General features: G+C 43.0%; 1 protein-coding gene and 1 long non-coding RNA gene across 4 annotated transcripts in view; one reads left to right on the top strand and one right to left on the bottom strand.

Annotated features, from left to right (window-relative positions):
• Nucleotides 1-18,968, bottom strand: part of ppp2r3a (protein phosphatase 2, regulatory subunit B'', alpha) — an 84,828-nt gene that overhangs the window by 18,343 nt on the left and 47,517 nt on the right. For all 3 annotated transcript variants that reach the window (XM_027008600.3, XM_027008601.3, XM_027008602.3), the window contains one exon: nucleotides 15,992-18,726. In XM_027008600.3, coding sequence (XP_026864401.2) covers nucleotides 15,992-18,145 — 2,154 coding nt within the window. In that variant the 5' untranslated portion in view covers nucleotides 18,146-18,726. The remainder of the gene's footprint in view (nucleotides 1-15,991; nucleotides 18,727-18,968) is intronic.
• LOC145651846 (uncharacterized) lies at nucleotides 920-3,485 on the top strand. The gene is made up of 2 exons (XR_014117931.1): nucleotides 920-2,968; nucleotides 3,201-3,485. It is a non-coding gene; the product is annotated as an uncharacterized LOC145651846 (long non-coding RNA).

The following is an 18,968-nucleotide window of genomic DNA, read 5'->3' as shown; positions in this document are numbered from 1 at the left end:
GATGATTTGAGCTTTGTGACACAATGTATTATCCTGTTGGAAGCAGCCATCAAAAGATAGGTACACTGTGGTAATAAAAGGGTGGATATGATCAGCAACAATACTCAGGCAGACATGCTCAATTGGTATTAAGGGACCAAAAGTGAGATATGAAAATATCCTCCACACCATTACACCACCACCTCCAGCCTGAACTGCTGATACAAGGCAGGATGAATCCATGCTTTCATGTTGTTTATGCCAAATTCTGACCCTACCATCCAAATGAGTGAAATAGAGTAAAAATGACTGAAATCAGCAGAAATCAAGATTCATCAGACCAGGTAACATTTTGCCCAATTTTGGTGAGCCCATTGTAGCCTCAGTTGCCTGTTCTCAGTAGCCTCAGTTACCTGTTCTTAGTGAGCCCAATTGTAGCCTCAGTTGCCTGTTCTTATCTGACAGGAATGGCCCCAGGTGTGGTATTCTGCTTCTGTAGCCCATCTTCTTCAAGGTTCAACATGTTGTTGCATACCTTGGTTGTAACGAGTGGTTATTTGAGTTAACCACTGTAGCCTTTCAGCTCAAACAAGTCTGGCCATTCTCCTCTGACCTCTGGCATCAACAAGGCATTTTTGCCCAGATAACTGCTGCTCACTGGATATTTTCTCTTTTTCAAACCAATCTCTGTAAACCTTAGAGATGGTTTTGTGTGAAAATCCACGTAGATCAGCAGTTTCTGAAATACTCAGCCCGTCTAGCACAACAACCTTGCCATGTTCAAAGTCACTTAAATGACCTTTCTTCCTCATTCTCATGCTCGGTTTGAATTTCAGCAGGCCGTCTTGACAATGTCTACATCACTAATGTAATTGAGTGACTACCATGTGATTGGCTGATTAGATATTTCCAGTGATATACACTGCCTGGCCAAAAAAAAGGTCACCACCTGGATTTAACTAAACAAATAGGTAAGAACCTCCAATTCCATAATTACTGCATGGGTGATTATGTTTCAGCTGGCAACAAGTTATTTAACCCTAACTGATGCAGTGAGTAGCTTCTCATTTGTTAAACAACCATGTTGAAAGACACATCTTCTGGTTGTGGAAAAGATGTTAATCTGTTTCAGAAGGGTCAAATTATTGGCATGCATCAAGCAAAGAAAACATCTAAGGAGATTGCTGGAACTACTAAAATCAGCTTAAGAACTGTCCAACACATTATTAAAAAGTGGAAGGACAGTGAGGAAACATCATCTTCAAGGAAGGAATGTGGTTGGAAAAAAATCTTGAATGATCGTGATCAACAATCGCTTAAACGTTTGGTGAAATCAAATTGTATCAAATCTGTTTAATAGTGAAAGTAAGAGCATTTCCACATGCACAATGCAGAGAACTCAAGGGACTGGGACTAAACAGCTGTGTAGCCTTAAGAAAACTGCTTGTCAGTGAGGCTAAGCAGCAAAAACAGCTTCAATTTGCTAGGGAGCATAAAGATTGGACTCTGGAGCAATGGAAGAAGGTCATGTGGTCTGATGAGTCCAGATTTACCCTGTTCCAGCGTGATGGGTTCATCAGGGTAAGAAGAGAGGCGGCTGAAGTGATGCACCCATCCTGTCTAGTGCCTACCGTACATGCCTGTCAGGGCAGTGCTATGATCTGGGGATACTGCAGTTGGTCAGGTCTAGGTTAAGCAACGTTATGTGCCCAAAGAATGAGGTCAGCTGAGTACCTGAATATACTGAAGGACCAGGTTATTCCATCAATGGATTTTTTCTTCCCTGATGGCACGGGCGTATTCCAAGATGACAATGCCAGGATTCATCAGGCTCAAATTGTGAAAGATTGATTCAGGGAGCATGAAACATCATTTTCACACATGGATTGGCCACCACAGAGTCCAGACCTGAACCCCATTGAGAATCTTTGGGATGTGCTGGAGAAGACTTTGCGCAGTGGTCCAAATCTCCCATCATCAATACAAGATCTTGGGGAAAAAATAATGCAACTCTGGACAGAAATAAATGTTGTGACATTGCAGAAGCTTGCGGAAACAATGCCACAGCGACTGCGTTCCGTAATCAAAGCTAAAGGCGGTCCAATGAAATATTAGAGGGTATGACTTTTTTTTATTTTTGGCCAGGCAGTGTATATATACAGCTCCAGAAAAAAAATAAGAGACCACTCCAATTTTCTCTTAAATCAGACACACCTCATTCTACTTAATGAGATGCTGAATAGGTGATCTCCTTAACAAAATCCTATTCTAACGAGCAACAGTATAAAAACCACTGCTGCTGTCATCACTATTTTCTTGTTATAGAACCAGAAAAGCAGTGCTAGGACTACCCAGAAAGTAAGTGTAGTCAAAATAGAGCTACAGAGCATGCCAAAAGAGTTGGAAAGAAAGGTTCTCAATGAGGAAAAGAAGGGTTCAATTGTAGCTTTACTGGCAGAGGCATACAGTAAGAGTCAGGTTGCTTCCATCTTGAAAATTTCAAAAACTGTGGTTCATAAGAACAAGGTCAAGCAACAAACACATGGGACAACAACAGCTACAAACTGGCAGAGATATTGCTGTGCTCTGCTATTACTGTGTCTCTGGGCCCTAATAGCCTTCGTTACACTTGCTGAACCATAAATCTCAATCAAGGCACTGAATCAAACGACTCTCTACCGACCGTGATGATTGCCACCTCATTCGAATGTCACTTAATAACTGTAAGATGACGTCAAGTGACCTACAAAAAGAACGGCATGCAGCAGCTGGGGTGAACTGCTCAGCGAGGACGGTTCGAAACAGGCTTCTGGAGGCAGGGCTGAAGTTGTGCAAAGCTAGAAAAAGCCCCTTCATCACTGAGAAGCAAAGAAGAGCCAGACTGAAATTTGCGAAAGACTATAGGGATTGGACCGTAAAGGACTGGAATAAGGTCATCTTCTCTGATGAGTGCAATTTTCAGCTTTGTCCAACACCTGGTTGTGTAATGGTAAGATGGAGATCTGGAGAGGCCTACAAGACAGAGTATCTCGCACCCACTATGAAATTTGGTGCAGGATCGGTGAAGATCTGGGGGTGTTTCAGCAAGGCTCGAATCGGGCAAATTAGTCTTTGTGAAGGACACATGAATCAAGCCACTTACAAAACTGTGCTGGAAGAAAACTTGCTTCCTTCTGCTCTGACAATGTTGCCCAACTCTGCTGACTGTTTTTTTTCAACAGGACAATGCTCCATGTCACACAGCCAGATCAATCAAAGTGTGGATGAGGGACTACCAGATCAAAACCCTATCATGGCCAGCCCAATCTCCAGACCTGAACCCCACTGAAAACCTCTGGAATGTGATCAATAGGAAGATGGATGGTCACAAGCCATCAAAAAAAGCCGAGCTCATGGATTTTCTGTGCCAGGGGTGGTGTAAAGTTACCCACCCGCAATGTGAAAGACTGGTGTAAAGCATGTCAAGACGCATGAAAGCTATGATTAAAAATCAGGGTTATTCCATATATATTGATTTCTCGTGTTGTTTATAAATTAATATGAGCTTGTTTTCTTTGCATTATTTGTGGTCTTGTGACATGAGGAGGCAAAGCAGGATGCAGGGATGAGTCGTGTCAAACACAAGAAAACGTTTATTGTGAAACAAAACAAAGACGAATGCGTGGCTAGCAGGCTAACCGCCGAATGGCAAGGCTGGAGGACTGAGCAACCCGACACGGGCCAGCACGAGCAGGACAGAAGAGACAGGGACCAAGACGACAACAGACAAAGGAATGGACACACTCACAGGCACAAGCACTGACACAAAGGGGGACAAAGCAATAGGTACGGTAATCGAGACAGGGATAGGTGCAGTGATCCAGACAGGTACAAGAACAGGACTACATAAAGAACCATTAAACAGTCCGGGGAAGGTAGCAGGAGCCCCAGCCAGTCCCCAAATTATTGGCTGAGTCGGCGACTCCCTACAAGCCCCATTCGGCAGCCTACTTGTTCCGGAGCAGCACCTCCTGGGCAGAGCCTTGGGTGGTACCTTGGTAACCAGAGGTCATTCGCTCTCGGAATCCGCCAATGCGGTATCCATCTCCGAGGGAGAATCCCTATGGAGGACCTCCTCCACGGCCGGATTCTCCACCTGATGGACCTCCGAGTCCGATCGGAATACACCAACATCAGCTTCCGATCGGACTCAGAGGTCCATCAGGTCCATAGCCCTCAGTCTGTTCAAACTCCCTGTAGCTCTCCCGGTAGTCCCAGTAGGGGTATTGGGACCCTGCAGAGTCCGGACCTGGATACTGGTCCTCCTTGTACCAGCTCTCATAGTCCGTTGGGGGCCTGTAGGACTCCGTAGAGTCCGCCCCTAAACGATAGCCAGGGCCCCCCCAAAATTTCCCAGGAGCACTCTCCCCTGTTGTTTGGGCACCGAGAGTGCCTAGGAGTATGGAGGGTTTCCCCGGAAGGGCTGGGGAGGAATGGTTATGTGCCGTCTTCCCCTTCTTTTTCTTCTTTTCCCGGCATCCTTCAGCGGTCAATGTTTCTGTGACGTGAGGAGGCAAAGCACGATGTGGGGACGAGTCGTGTCAAACACAGCAAAACGTGACACAAAACAAAGACAAATGCATGGCTAGCAGGCTAACCGGGTTCAAACATTGACAACACTCATATTCAAACACAGGCCTTATATACATGCACACTAACGATACACAGGCAGGTATGAAACACAGGCAGGGCATGGCCATACAGACGAATGCACACACACACACACACAGACACACAGAGGGAGATGTAACTGTTTTGTTATTTTGACCATTAGTCATTTTCATTAAAAAAACATGCTTTAAAATACAATATTTTTATCTGGAATTGGGAAGAAATGTTGCCAGTAGTTTATAGAATAAAACAAAACTGCTCATCTTAGCCAAAGAACAGGGAATGAGGAACAGGTGCAACTGATAATTAATAAGTAGGTAATTAGGATTATTGATTCATTATCACCATGATCATTACTACTATTATTGTTATTAGAACTACTATTCTTCTTTTCTGCACACAGTGTCATATCAATGCACAAAATTAAATGTTTGAAAAGAATGAGAATGCAGATTTAATCTCCTATCCAAACACATGCTCCTTTTGAAGCTTGATAAAACTCCCTATGGATACTGCTAGTGGGCAAAATAGCAAGAAGGTATGTACTACAAAATATATTAAAGTTCAAATGTGCAGACCTAGATTAATATAGTCCAAGATAAAACCAATGAGAGAGAGTGACAGTAAAGTGCAATGATGTGCAAATGTTACATGAGACGAGAGACTTGGATTAATATACTCCAAGAACAGAACAATGACCATAACTAGAGCATGGACCAGGGATGGACTAGTCCATACAGTACAATACAAGTATGTGTATAGGCATGTACATGTAAAACTAATTAATGCAACAACTACCCAAATTAAAAGGCAGTACCCAATTGTGCAAAAAAACACCTATAACCAGTAAATATATTTACCATATGTATAAAGCAAACTTGATGAATCAAATGTCTTTACATGAGTTTAGAACATACAATACTCAACCTAAAAGTGGACATCCAATGAGAAGCATAAGAGTATGTATGCAAAACAGTACAAGTCTTCACCAGCAGATGCCGATAGAGGACTACAGTGGCCCCTAAATACTTTCCAAAAAATGTAAGCACTCTTAACCAAACAAAAAATTAGATAACAATGATTTCTGCTTACATATCAAAATAGCACCTCTGCAGAAAAAAACCCTAAACTGAATAGAGTGTTTTGCAATGAATCCAATGCTTCTGTAATTGTTCCAAAGTCACATAAAACCAGGAAATCTGTTAAAGTAGCTGAAAAAAGTGAGGCCATGGCTGGCGTCGAGTGCATTCCAATTTTTAAACAATGCTGCTCATTCACATCTGCCTGTGCTACTGAAGAGGGGTCAGATCTGCCCTGCCATTAGCTGCTCAGCAGAAGAAACATTAGGTCATGCCATTTAGAATCAAGTACCACAATCTATCTCTCTCTCTTTCACTCTCACTCACTCACTCGCACGCACACACACACACACACACACACACACACACACACACACACACACACACACACACACACACACACACACACACACACACCTCTTCTACCCATACAATGTGGGAAGGAAGACTAGAGTATATCCTGCTATATCTCTGGAATGCACAGTTTAGTGTTCTCTACTCCAGCACAATTGATCTGAATAATCTGTTGTACACAGAAACAGAATAAAATGTGCAGTGCCCACATGCTCTAGTCCTGGGACAATTGATGTGAACCAGAGCAAAGTGGGTTCCCACTTCCAGACTCTGGAGCCCTCAGCACAGAGATGTAAACGGCCCATCTCTACCTGTGTGTGTTTGTGTGTATGTGTGTGTGTTAGGTATGAAAATACTGGCACCTTTTTCCCATTTTAAGCACTGGTGTTATGTATGAAATGCCCATCTCTACCGCCGCTGTGTGTGTGTGTGTGTGTGTGTGTGTGTGTGTGTGTGTGTGTGTGTGCGTGTGTGTGTGTGTGTTGGGTGTGAAAGGCCTGTCTCTACCTCACTGGATGACATCTCAGCTCCTGCCCTGCACCTTGCTCAGGCACCCATGGAAAAAGCAAAAACTGAGCCGTGAAACCATAGCAACAAATGAAACTCACAGGGGAAGAGTCTATAAAACAGTAGGTCAGTGGTGGCCCCACATCCATGAGTAAGAGCACATACTGGATCCAGACAGTAGGAATAGCTCACCCACTCTGGAGTGCAAGACGATGGAAATTGATATGAAATTCCCTAAATCAGGAGATTAAACCACTGCCCTCTTTTAATCCATTTCCTCTGACACAATAACTATGGAGATCAGTGAAACCAAAATCTGTTTTATACTTAGTATTGAGCCTACTGCTGCTAAATCATGCAACATTTATTGTGTGTCACTGAATTTCCTGCTTCATTCGTTTTAAATGTTTATATGATACAACTTCTTGGATGTGATGTTACATCCTTATGCTTAAATTACAGTGTTGACTGCCAATTCCTTGATTTTTCCCTGGGCTGACATTCACAGTCATTAACTTGGCAGCTAATTTTTGAGCTCTGTGGGAACTGAGTCAGGTGTGGTGAAGAAGAAAAACTACACCTTGGGCTCCCTGTTGGAAAGTTGTTACATGTGAATAATACTCCATGCAGCCTGCAGTAGGTCTCCCAGTGTCTGCACTTCTGAGCCTTTTAAACAGGTCGTCCTATGTCTAAGCTTCAAGGACAAGTTTCTTTGGTTCTGTTTTCTTTCTCTTTTTCTTCGCCCTTGTCCCAGTTCTGATTTTCCCTCTCCCAGTGACAGGGACAGCTGGAACAACAAACCAGCCTCTCTAAGAGCATATAGCAAAGTAAACTTTTAGAGAAAAAACCCTACAAAAAGGAACAAACCAAAACAGAGGATGCCAAGAATTGTTTTCACAAATGGGCAGTGCACATTCAAGCATAGTGCAGCCACAAGCAATGCTGTTGCTTCAGCTAATGTGTCCGAATGCACAACTCATCGTTCCTTAACTCAGATGGGCTATAACAGCAGATGACCAGTTTGAGTGTCATTGCTGTCTAAGGGAAACAGAAAAGAAAGACTCCAAACAGCAAAAAAACACAAAACTTGGATCCCTGAGCAGTGGAAAAACATCGCCTGCTCAGATGAATACAGATTTCTGTTGCACCATGCAGAGGGTAGGGTCAGAAATGGCACAAACAGCATGAATAAATGATCCCTTCCTGTCAGATGTCAAAAGTGGATTAGTGGTGTGGGGAATGTTTCCTTGGTACACCCTGGGTCCTCCGACACCTGTGAATGGAAGTTTAGACAGTAGGGCTTATCTAAGCATTGTGGCTGACCAAATTCATCCCCTCATGGCACTTATTTACCCTATGTCTTACGGACACTTACAGCAGGAAAATGTATAATGACAGCAAGTTTTGCTTGCTTCCCTGGTCTTCACAGTCCCTAGATCTTAATCCTATAGAGCATCTCTGGGACAAGGTAGAACAGGCTGTTCAGTGCATGTCAGTACCTCCAACTAATTTATAGCAACTGAGAGAAGCTATCCTGTCCGCATGGGCCAAGATTCCTGCAGAAAGATTTCAACACCATAGTGGAATTTGTGATGACAAATTGCTGTGGTTCTGAACACCAAAGGAGGTCCAACGTGTTACTAGATGGGTGTCTCTAATAAAGTGGCTATTCAGTGTGTATTTGGATACCCCATTCATTCTGAGGTCTGAGTATGAATCATTTGCATACATGGTCATGCATGCCAGATGATATGACAAATTACAATTCGATTTTCCAGTGTTCCTTCTGGAGAGCACATAAGTAACACAGTTATTGTTCAATAAGTAAATAATGTTCAATCTGTGTTTTTAAATACATCTTAATATGGGACACCTTAGTAAATGGCTGGGCTCTGGATCTAAGGTTGTTTATTTAAAAAAAAATAAAAACCCATAGTGCAATATCTAGAAATACAATAGTACAGTGCTTCTTTTAATGGCAAAATCCAGCACAATCAAAACACAAATGAACAAGAGTATTTTGGTACGATTTGGACAATAATGGAGGCTGGGTGATGTCCTGGCTAATAAAATATTTTGAATGATTTCTCAAAAAACATTACCAGCACAAACAAAAACTATTGCTTAGCCTAAAACTGTATGTAATAGGTGAAAACTGAAACTTAATAGCACAAACATGTCTTTTAGTGTTACAAAGCTGCATAAAGGAAACAAAAACAAACAAGACCACTTTATGTTGATGGGTGGCTAGGTGATATCATTCATTTAAATACATCTTTTAGCCAATAACAAGAGATAGCACAAATGTCTCTCTCAGTGGCACAAACCTATGGCAAGCAGTTTTAACATTTATTAATCTGAACAGATTTACATTACAGATATCTGTAATTCATTCAGGCCTAGACATAATTCTAATTCAATATATCTTTAATTACATTTTGACTAGGCAAAATGGCAAGGAAAGATATCTCTAATTACATTTTGCTTAGAATGAATGATGCAATTTTCAAATTATTTATATGGGAGCTTCAAATCGATATCTGAAATTCATTATTGTATGGAAAGCTGTTTTAGCTTTTATAGCTGTTTTTCATGATACCATGAATTCAATTTATACATATGAAAATTTTATTTAATTTTTACTTCTAAAATTATATTCTTGATATAAAGTTTTTACTAGTAAAAATTGAATTCGTTATATCAAGAATTACATTTTCAGATGTACAAATAACATTTTTACTAGTAATTTTTTTTTCTACTAAAAATGTAACTATTAATAGTAATAATTCATGACTTTTCCAATTCATTTTAATGGGGGAAACATTTTTACTAGTTTTTCCACTCATAGCCTCCCCAACCCAACCCATGTGGGAAATCCTCCATCCTGGTGGGCACACTCTCTGCCATCATAACGAGGGAGAGCATCCCTGGAGGATTTTGGGGGGGCCATGGTGGTGATCAAGGGTCGGACCCTGCAGAGTCCTACCTACCTTCGCTGGACTACCGGGACTGTTATGGCTACAACTACAAGTATCCAGGCTCGGACTCTGCAGAGTCCTACTCGCCCCCTATAGACTACCAGGATGGCTACGAGGATTACAGCAAGGGTGAAGATTATGACGACATCAGGTCCAACATGGACACAACTTCAAGTTGTAAAATAGCTATAAAATAGCTCACTAATGCTAGCTAATAGCTTTAATGTAAACATGATCAATATGTAAGAAATGAACAGATGACACTGCTCTAAATACTTCTTAAAATATGAACTGTTGTGGCCTATAATTTAGCCAGAAGTCTTGATTAGCCTCCATTTAAACACTGCGCCGATTCTGCTGTTGAACGGAACCCCTAATAGCTTCTTCAGGTCCATCAAGTTAAACCATGTTAGTGTGATCCACTTGTCACGGTTGGCCCCTGTCACCATGGTTATGCAGTCTCCTGTCTTTGTTTTGCTTTACCACGTTGTTCCGCCCCTTGTTTGAGTTTCCCTGGCTTTCATTTGTATCATCTATTCCTTGTAGTCCCCCAATAGTCTGTGTGTAATTGCCCTGCGTTTTCTGTCCATATTTGCTGGTCATTGGCTATACTAAGCCTTGGTTGTCATGTTTCTTAGGTACTGTTTATATAGTTTGTGTTCCTCATTGTAGCCTTTTCCCCTGTTCCCTATTCTGTTATTGAGTTTTTGCCTTTTATTTACAGTGTTTTCCAGAACTATTTTTAATGGGAAAAATTGGAAGAAAACTGGAATATATAACATTTTGCGGAAATATTTATTTCTCACAGATTTTTTAAGAACAGTGCAGGGCCTTTAAATATGCATATTCTGGCCATAAATGTGAAGACTAGGCTAATACTTTCATATTAGTAAATTAGCTATTATTTCTCACAAGACTACTGATTAAAAAGACAGGAAATTGTATCAAAAGTAGTAGACCTACAAAACATTTCGAAGTCAAATTTGGAAATTAATAATAGTATAATAATTATTTAATTAGTAATTATCTTGTAATAATTCATAATTAGCTTGTAAGAGTGTTACTCAAGCTTTTTTCTTTTAACAGCATAGAAATATCATAGTCAATCAGCAGCTCTCCTGAAATGACTCAATCATAGTATTTTTAAAGTGTCCCTGGATTAGGCCTTGTCCAGCATAATACTGATGACGATTGGTTAGAACACTTCATCCAGTGGCATGAGCTATAGACAGAAACACACACATATAAAAAGTCCAGCAAGTGTTATCAATTGCAGTGGAATCTAGAATACATAGTCTGGTTATTCCAACTGTACTTTCGGTGACGCATTGGAAAGTAGGAAAAAAAATGACAAGTTAATCTCTGGTAAACCTCAACGAAAGTCTAAGCCAAGCTGTGTTGGTGCCAAGGCTTTCCAGCCCAGACACCACAAGATCCGCAACTCACCTCCCCAAAACAGGGCCTCTCCACTCATACAGCACAAACACCCACAGCACAAAACTCACAAGCTCTAGAATGTCTGAAGAAACTAAACCTTGCCTAAAAATGAGTAATAGATAAAAGGAAAAGTCAAACTGGGCCAACTGAACTCTTCCCTAGGAACATTGGGAATATCAGTATTTTTTTCAAATGCAGAACCTGTGTTCAATCTCCCAACCTACCCCGACCAAAAATAACTATAAGATTACCTTTAGTAGGGAGCTTTTCGCTTATGAGAAACCAGATTTTAGAAATGTATTGTTGCAAAAGGTCTCATCTAATCACATCATTAAAACAGCTCTAGGAGTAAAGGCACAGTCCCAAGTCACATCTATAATCCATATGCACACAGGCACACACACACACACACACACACACACACACACACACAGGCATACACACGCACAATCATAATAACAGAACAGAATCTTACCCCACCTATCGTGCTACTTTGGTATCCATTCAAACTCTCCTCAGACTATCACCCTGCTAATTACACAGTACACACTGTTCTCCAACACTAAACCTCCAATACTAAATCTGATTCCATTTTTTTCCTTCTTTCTGAGCTTTCAACACATTCTGTTTCTGCTCTGTCCCAGCCTCCCATGGGAACTTGCATTTCAGCCAGAGAGCTCTAACAGAGGGGACTCCAGGAGCGTGAAGGAGTTTGGTTAGCAGAAGGTAGTTTGGATTGTGTAACTACTATAGCTACTTTCACAGCAAATCTCACTTTGGAGACACAGTGTGCCTGCTCAGGGCCTCGACACACCCAGCCCTCAGAAAAAGCAGCGCTAGAACTGGGGAAAAGCACTCCCAATAGAGATACACAGGGATGGAGGGAAAAGTTCTGATGTCATGCCGGTTAGTCTGTGAGTGTTTCATAACTGTCCTGTTGCCATATAATTTTAGCTTTACTACAGACATCCTGTTTATTCTGTTTTGTACTGTAAACCTGTCAAAACAGCAATTGGTAACTCTGTTGTGTGGTGTGCTGTGCAAGATGTGTATGCATGTGCATGTGGTGGGGGGTTTCTTGCTGAGGCTGGATTGAGGCTCGACTGTGACTTAATTTCCTGTCTGTGCACTGAAGCTGTGCTAGTGATGTAATTCTCCTCTTCCCCAGTGTAAACAAACAGTGACTGGAGTATTTTCCCTCTTTGGTTCTGGTTCACGCTTCCCTACACAAAGCCTTATTACCTTATGGCCACAAACTGCATTGTAACTGCTCTTAATATGGAGTAGATGTTGTACATTTTAAAGAAAGCAGAATTTATAACTGTCCAAGACTGATCTACATGTTAAAATATTTCTTTTTAACAATGTTTAAACAATTAAATTAGATATAATCCCAAATTTGTTGAGGGGAAACCTTATGAGAAAGACAATAGTGCAAAATAACAGGTTGAATAACATAACATGCTGACTTGACATTAAATGTGTATAATAAAACACATACCCAATATATGCAATGGCATAAACTGATTAGAGTAGTTGGAAATCCAAACTTCACTATCAATTTCACAATCTCTAGTTATCTTAATCTAGGCCTCAATTGGTTGAAGTAAGTAATCCAAAGAAAATACAAAAAGCACATTTAGTAGTCAGTATATAGCAATCACATGTACACAAAGACTTCAAATGTATTTAATGAAAGAAAAAACTGTTGTCATAGTTACTGAGACTTCTATGAATTATTCATTTGAAAAGCAGCAGAGATTTTTTTTTAAATGTGGCACCAAATGACATTCATTGCCACTCTGCAATTAAATCCTTTCTAAATTTCATTAATTTGACATTTAACATAAAAATAGATTTCTGTTTCACAATGAGTTCAAACATTTATTCACTCTCCCACAGACTCTCACTAATCTCTGTATCCATACATGCCCATACAATTAATCACTTATAACACTTGGGCTAAGTGTTGCTTTTATAAAGATTTCTTCATTTTTTTAGACCAAGTAAACCGAGTTCTATACATAGCTCTGCACTCTGCACTCAACTCGCTGGCCTGGTCACTCGTCTCGAAAGGAATCTTTTTGATTTATGGCAACTGTAACACGTCCATTGCCAGGATGGGGTTCCCTGTCGCCATGGAGATTAACTGCACTTCCTGACAGGTGCAGTGGAGGTCAACATGCCCTGTCAGCACCGGGAAGCCATACCAGCAGGAGCATACTGGTGCAGCCATGAGAAGAGGTGGCTCCTATGTCCACGCTCCTGCCCTGAGCCTTTCCCCAGGGAGCCATATGTTACAGAGCTACATTTCCAATCATCCACCCTGGCTTCATCCAGGCCTCAGCGAGCTGTTAGCTTGCAGGGCTTTCCCTAACGAGTGTGGATCAAAGGGGTGGAGCTAGATCCAGCTGTCTGTCAGCTCTCAAAGAACTGGCAAGGAGACCCAACCACAGAAACCATCAGCCTCCATCAGTCTCAGTTCCTATTTTTTCTAGCATTGCATACATGCTGCGGAAAGAACTATTTTAATATCTTTGCATACATGCTGTGGAAAGAACTATTTAAATATATTTGCGGTAGCTTACTTGGCAAATGAGCTTAACAGCAACCAGAGCCTGGTATTAACTTTCTTGCAAATGCATTTTCTTCCATTAAGGGCATTTGTGGCCCATGACAAGGCAGTTATGACAAAGGCAAGCATTCTATAAAGATAAACCATTCTAACTTTAATGTAGAATACAATCAATGCAGGCAAATGTAACTAATGTCTCAGAAAAAGGAAAACATCTTCAGTTCCTGTTACGTGTTACGCAGCTTGAGTACTTTGTGTTGCTTGAGTACCTGGCATTTACACATATAAACCATTTTCAGATGAATCACGATCTTCAAACATTTCAAATGGAGCTTTCACACTGTCGGAATGAGACAAATTTAAGGTGTAAACATTTAAAATTAATGTAACTATTAACTATTAACACCATAAAAAATAAAAAGCAAAAAGTTACATGCTCGTTTTTGTTTTTATTTTTAACTGGACTGTTGCCATCATAGTGAACTGACACACTCCAGAGTAAGTGTACTGTGTCTCTCAGCTGCAGTGTTTACCACTGTGATTGGCAGCTGCTGTATTTATGTCTGCGAGTGACAGCGTTGTGTTCCGCTAGGTTAACGAGCAGGGCCGTGGGCCCTGTAATTTCCCTGGCCACCTTGTGTGAGACGGGATCAATGCAGCGTTCCCAAACTTAGCCATAACACCCCCTTGCCCCCACCCCTCTGCCATAGCAGTGCAGGGTCCATTTTCCTTGTGGCGACACTAAGTCTCTTAGCAGAATGCCATAGTAGGGGAGAAGGCTGACAGGCTCCACTCACACCTTTGTCTCTGGATGACAAGTAGAATCTGGAAGAGAAGTGGCTCCATGCAAAAATGACACCAGCAGTATCCTCCCTCTCTCTCTCTCTCTCTCTCTCTCTCTCTCTCTCTCTCTCTCTCTCACTCACTCAATCACTCACTCCCTCTCCTTCTCTCTCTCTAACTCTCTCTTTCTCCTCTTCCTCCCAGCAACCCCACACTCCTGCTCTCTTGCTCTCTCACCTATCAGCTCCCTGTAAAAGGACTCAGCCTCCATGGCACCAGCTGCATGGCCTCCCCCCAAAATAACGTGCTCCAATGAACATACCCTCCTTAAGGAAGGCCAAACCAGCATATTCACTGGGGTTGGAGTCTCTATTCAGTAAGCACCTATGAAGAGCCAGAGAAATGTGCTTCAGATCAAAGGTGCCCTGTTGATGCTTTCAGCTACACCTGCGTGATACCCATCAGACTTTTCTGTGTGGATGAATGGTATTAGATAAAAGCCCTGAGCAATTATGTGATCGGGTATTTTTTTCTCTGCCCACAGGCACAAGGTGCAAATCCCAGTACTCACATCTCTACGAACAAAAAGCAGTCTGACATCCTAAAAGCCACTCGAGCCAGCGAGACAGCATCATGTCTGCCCTCTGAAACCAAAATCATAGCAAGTGCCAATGTTTCTCACCCACATGTATAAGAAGTGGTAGAGGACAGAAGAGAGTCCTAACACAGTAGATCTGAGTAAGGCTGCATGCAGGCCCAGAAACGGGTTGCTATTGCTAAAGGGTTTTGACTCCTGACATGTGTCATGGCAACATCATAAATAGCCCTAGATAGCAGACGAGCTGGTGTTGGTTTACAAATCCCTGCACATAAACATGTGATGTCCCAATTTACCAGAGAGAAAAGAAAGAGACAGCAGTAGAACAGAAGTCCTGCGGTTACAACAGATTGATATGGGGCTACAAGACACAGCAGTTTAGCAGTTTCTGGGTGAGAATTGGAACAGTTTTTACTCAAGTGGAAGAACATCAAGAATGCTCCACTGATGCCATAATAACATGAATGCAGTCACCAACCACAAATTAAACAAATGAATGAAATTTATATATTTAATAGTGCACTCCTCATTATATAACAAGTGCTTACCTACACAAAACAGCAACAAAACAAAAATTCTCAAGTTTCACTTTGTCATAGAAACGCCTCTATCTTCCTGAGATTATTTGGAGTAAAAATGCAAAAATGGGTGAGTCAGTCTGTCCGTTTCAGGCATCAGAAATACAGACCCCTAGCTCAACTTATGGTTTATTCAATAGATGGGAAAATGAAATCCCATCCCAACCCGCATTTTAGAAGCACAATAATTTATATTATAAAACTTAAAAGAATCCCTATTCTCAGTTTTTATGCTATGCATATTTCAGAAGGAAATTCAGCTTTGTGGGGGGCTTTCATTTTGTGCCTCACAGAATGGTAAAATGAATTTTCCACTTCACTGACAATCACCTCACTTTAAGTGAGCCAAACCCATGGTTAACAGCATCATGTATATCTTTTTTCATACATGAATCTGTCCTTCAATCCTTTCATTCATCTATTCATTCAGTCATTCACTCACTTATTCATTCATTCAATGTTCGAGCACTCACCCGGATGATTTCGGGTGTCTGCTGGATGAGTATTGTGGAGCCTGTAGCTATGGCAGTGGCCAGTGCAGGCACAGCTGAAGTTGAGGATGTAGGTATGGGAGTGTTAGTAGGCCCAGAGGCAGTTTCAGACGGTGATGCAGGAGCAGGCTCCATAGCCATTTCCGCCTTAGTGCTGACCAGATTGTCCTGGAGCAAACGCATTACCTCGCGCTCCTTTGTCTGGGTACCTGTGCTGGCACCACTCTCCACCAGCTCCTGGGCGAAGCTCTCGATGCTCTCCAGAATACGCAGCAATAAAGCCCCATCGTCCTCTGTACCCCCCTCCTCAGCCCCACGATCTGTCGACTTGGTGGAGGGGTGGCCGGAACAACTGATCACTGGTGGACCTTTAGTCACTGAGATGCCGATCAGATGCGGGTTTTGGCAGGAGATGCTGGATGGCTGGGTGCAGTTCTTTATCTTAGGTGGTAGCAGTGGTTCCTTCTGCATATTCTGGGAGAGGCACTCCAAGTCCATCAGTAGTTTGTCAATATCATCCTCGCCTTCCCTTCCGTTGCGTAGGGCTGGTTTCGAGAACAGCCTGGCCTCTATGCTCTGCAGGGGTGCGTATGGCTGGCCAACAACTGCCTCAGGTTTCGGCTTATATGCAGTTCCATTTCTACTAAACTCAGGCAATTTCTCTGGACTGCTGGAACTGGGATCTGGGGGCAGCCCAGCACGTGCAGAATGCTGCCTCGACTCCGTAATCCCGAAACCCTGTTGCCCGTCCCCTCTCACCGCCCTGTCCAGCACCCGGCACACATCTGCATCTTCTTCAATGTACAGGGCCTCCATAGCATCTTTGCAGATGCTGTCACTGCTGCAGGACAGGAGTGAGTTGCTGGAGGAGAAGGCATCATGACGGCCTGTGGAGAGAGAGTGGTGAAGGGTGGATGGCAGGCTGCCACTGGAGGCAGAGAGCAGGTGGCCAAGCTGTAGGCCATTCGCAGGCATCAGTGCTGGGAAGGAGGTGGTGAGGGTCTGAACGGGTTTCAAGCTGTTGGTGAGATCCCTAGAGAGGTCCTGGGACTCTGGCTGAGGAGAGCAGGGCTTGGATTTAGACTGCGACATAGTGTGTGGAGGGGAATGGACAACATCCTCGTAGCGTGGTGGCTGTTCGCTGCCAAAAGGAGAGAAGGGGCTCTGCTGCAAACCATGGAGGCTGTTAAGCAGCTCAGACAGATCGCTGTGCTCCTGCCGCCCAGTTTGTCCCAGCTCCAGCTCCAGAGGGAGCCTCTTCAGGTAGGTGGAGAGTCGTGCCATCACGTTCTTGTAGATGGCCTCAGGGTTGCCTGAGTCACTCCCATCACTGCCCATAGATTTCCTCTTGATGCACTGCTTTATAATGTCTGTACACTTCTTCAGGTCCTCGGAGCACTTAAGCAGGATGTCTAGGCAGGCTTTGATGTCTTCCCCTGATGTGCCGCTGTTAGCCTTGGTCTTCTCCAGTATGCGGGTGATGAGGCTCTCCTCACTGAGGCTGTTCAGGTAGAATGTGGCCGTGTTGTTCAGACTCTGCTCCAGTGATGCACTGCGACTGAGCTTCTGCTCCTCTGGTGTGGCCTTCTGCAGCATGCCGAACGGTGGGCAGTTCTCATCGTTGCCTGTGAAGCTGCCATAAATTATGTCGAGGTCAGTGGATCGCCGGCTGAAGGAGTCAGGCCTGACCTTTCGACCCTTTCTGAAGGTCACATGGCTGGAGGAGTACTTGATCTTCTCAAAGGAAAACTCCTTGATTTTCCCACTGGCTAGGTTGATGGCCTCGCCTGTGATGTCCTTCAGGCTGGTTGAGCTTTGGATAGCAGATCCTTTCTTGACTCTTGGGATGACTTGGTGGGAGTCTTCACAGAATCCACCATGGCTAGCAGTACCATTTTCCAGCGCTTTTGTGGCAGGCTCATGGAGGCTAAGTGGCCTGTCTGCATAAGGCCAGGATGCTGGAGGATCCAGAAGTTCTGCACAGGTACTGCGGTGAGCCACTGTGCAGCTGAGTCCGTGTCTGAGCGCACCGCATGGCCCATTACAGTAATGCACCGCGTGCTGTGTGCGCCTGTCAATCACCACACTGTTGTAACAGTTTATGCTGCTGACCACAATGCGGTAGGTCGCTGCCATGTTCTCTCAAATGTTCACGTCTTTTCATATAACAAATATTCCACTTAAAAACAATTACAGTGACAATGAATGAAAAAAACTGCATTTAAAAGATCAACATTTTTGGGTCCAAAACAAAAGCAATATCTAGCATAGGTACAATCCTTGCTGAGGCACAGAGTAATAAGGGGTTACTTCAAATACTGCTGCTCCTGCTGATTTCAGACATAAGAAAAAAGATTTCCATGGCCGTCTTTTATGGCTGCCCCGTACTTAATGAGGTAATTGCAGAGCTAGCCATAGCGATGAGGCTATCCGTTCCTCAGAACACGGCTCTGTGGCCTAATGATAGGCCAGCCAACAGTGGTCCACGTCATCTCCCCTGTACACAGAGATGTCCTGCTGGCATGGAGGTGTCCGCTGGCCTCTTCCCCAACCCCGTAAAATGTCAGGCCGCCTGGTGATCGTTCTGCATCAATTCGCTTTGCAGATGTGCGTTTGTCCCAATCGTTTGTCCACCCTCTGTTTCCCTCTGTCTCTCTCTCTCTCTCTCAAGTCAGATGTTCTCTCTCGCAAATGTTCTCTGAGTCCAGTGAGATCACCTGTGAGTCAAAAGGCAGAGAGACAGAACTCAGTAAGTAGGTTTCTCAGGTTGTGTGTTCTGTTATTAGTCTTTTAGTCACACTATTTTATGGTGGATATTTAAAATGATCCTAGACCATTACTGCATGACCTAAAAAGCTCCCTAATGTTGTATCAGTGTGTGCTAACAGCTTCCAAGTATGCAAAAGTCTTCTAAAGAGATCAAAGAGCATAAACACACCAGCCCAGATAATTGAACGAC

This window comes from Electrophorus electricus, chromosome 17, assembly GCF_041902795.1.
Source record: "Electrophorus electricus isolate QZ-2024a chromosome 17, ASM4190279v1, whole genome shotgun sequence".
In the NCBI taxonomy this organism is placed as follows: Eukaryota; Metazoa; Chordata; class Actinopteri; order Gymnotiformes; family Gymnotidae; genus Electrophorus; species Electrophorus electricus.
This window is presented reverse-complemented; position numbering and strand designations above follow the sequence as displayed.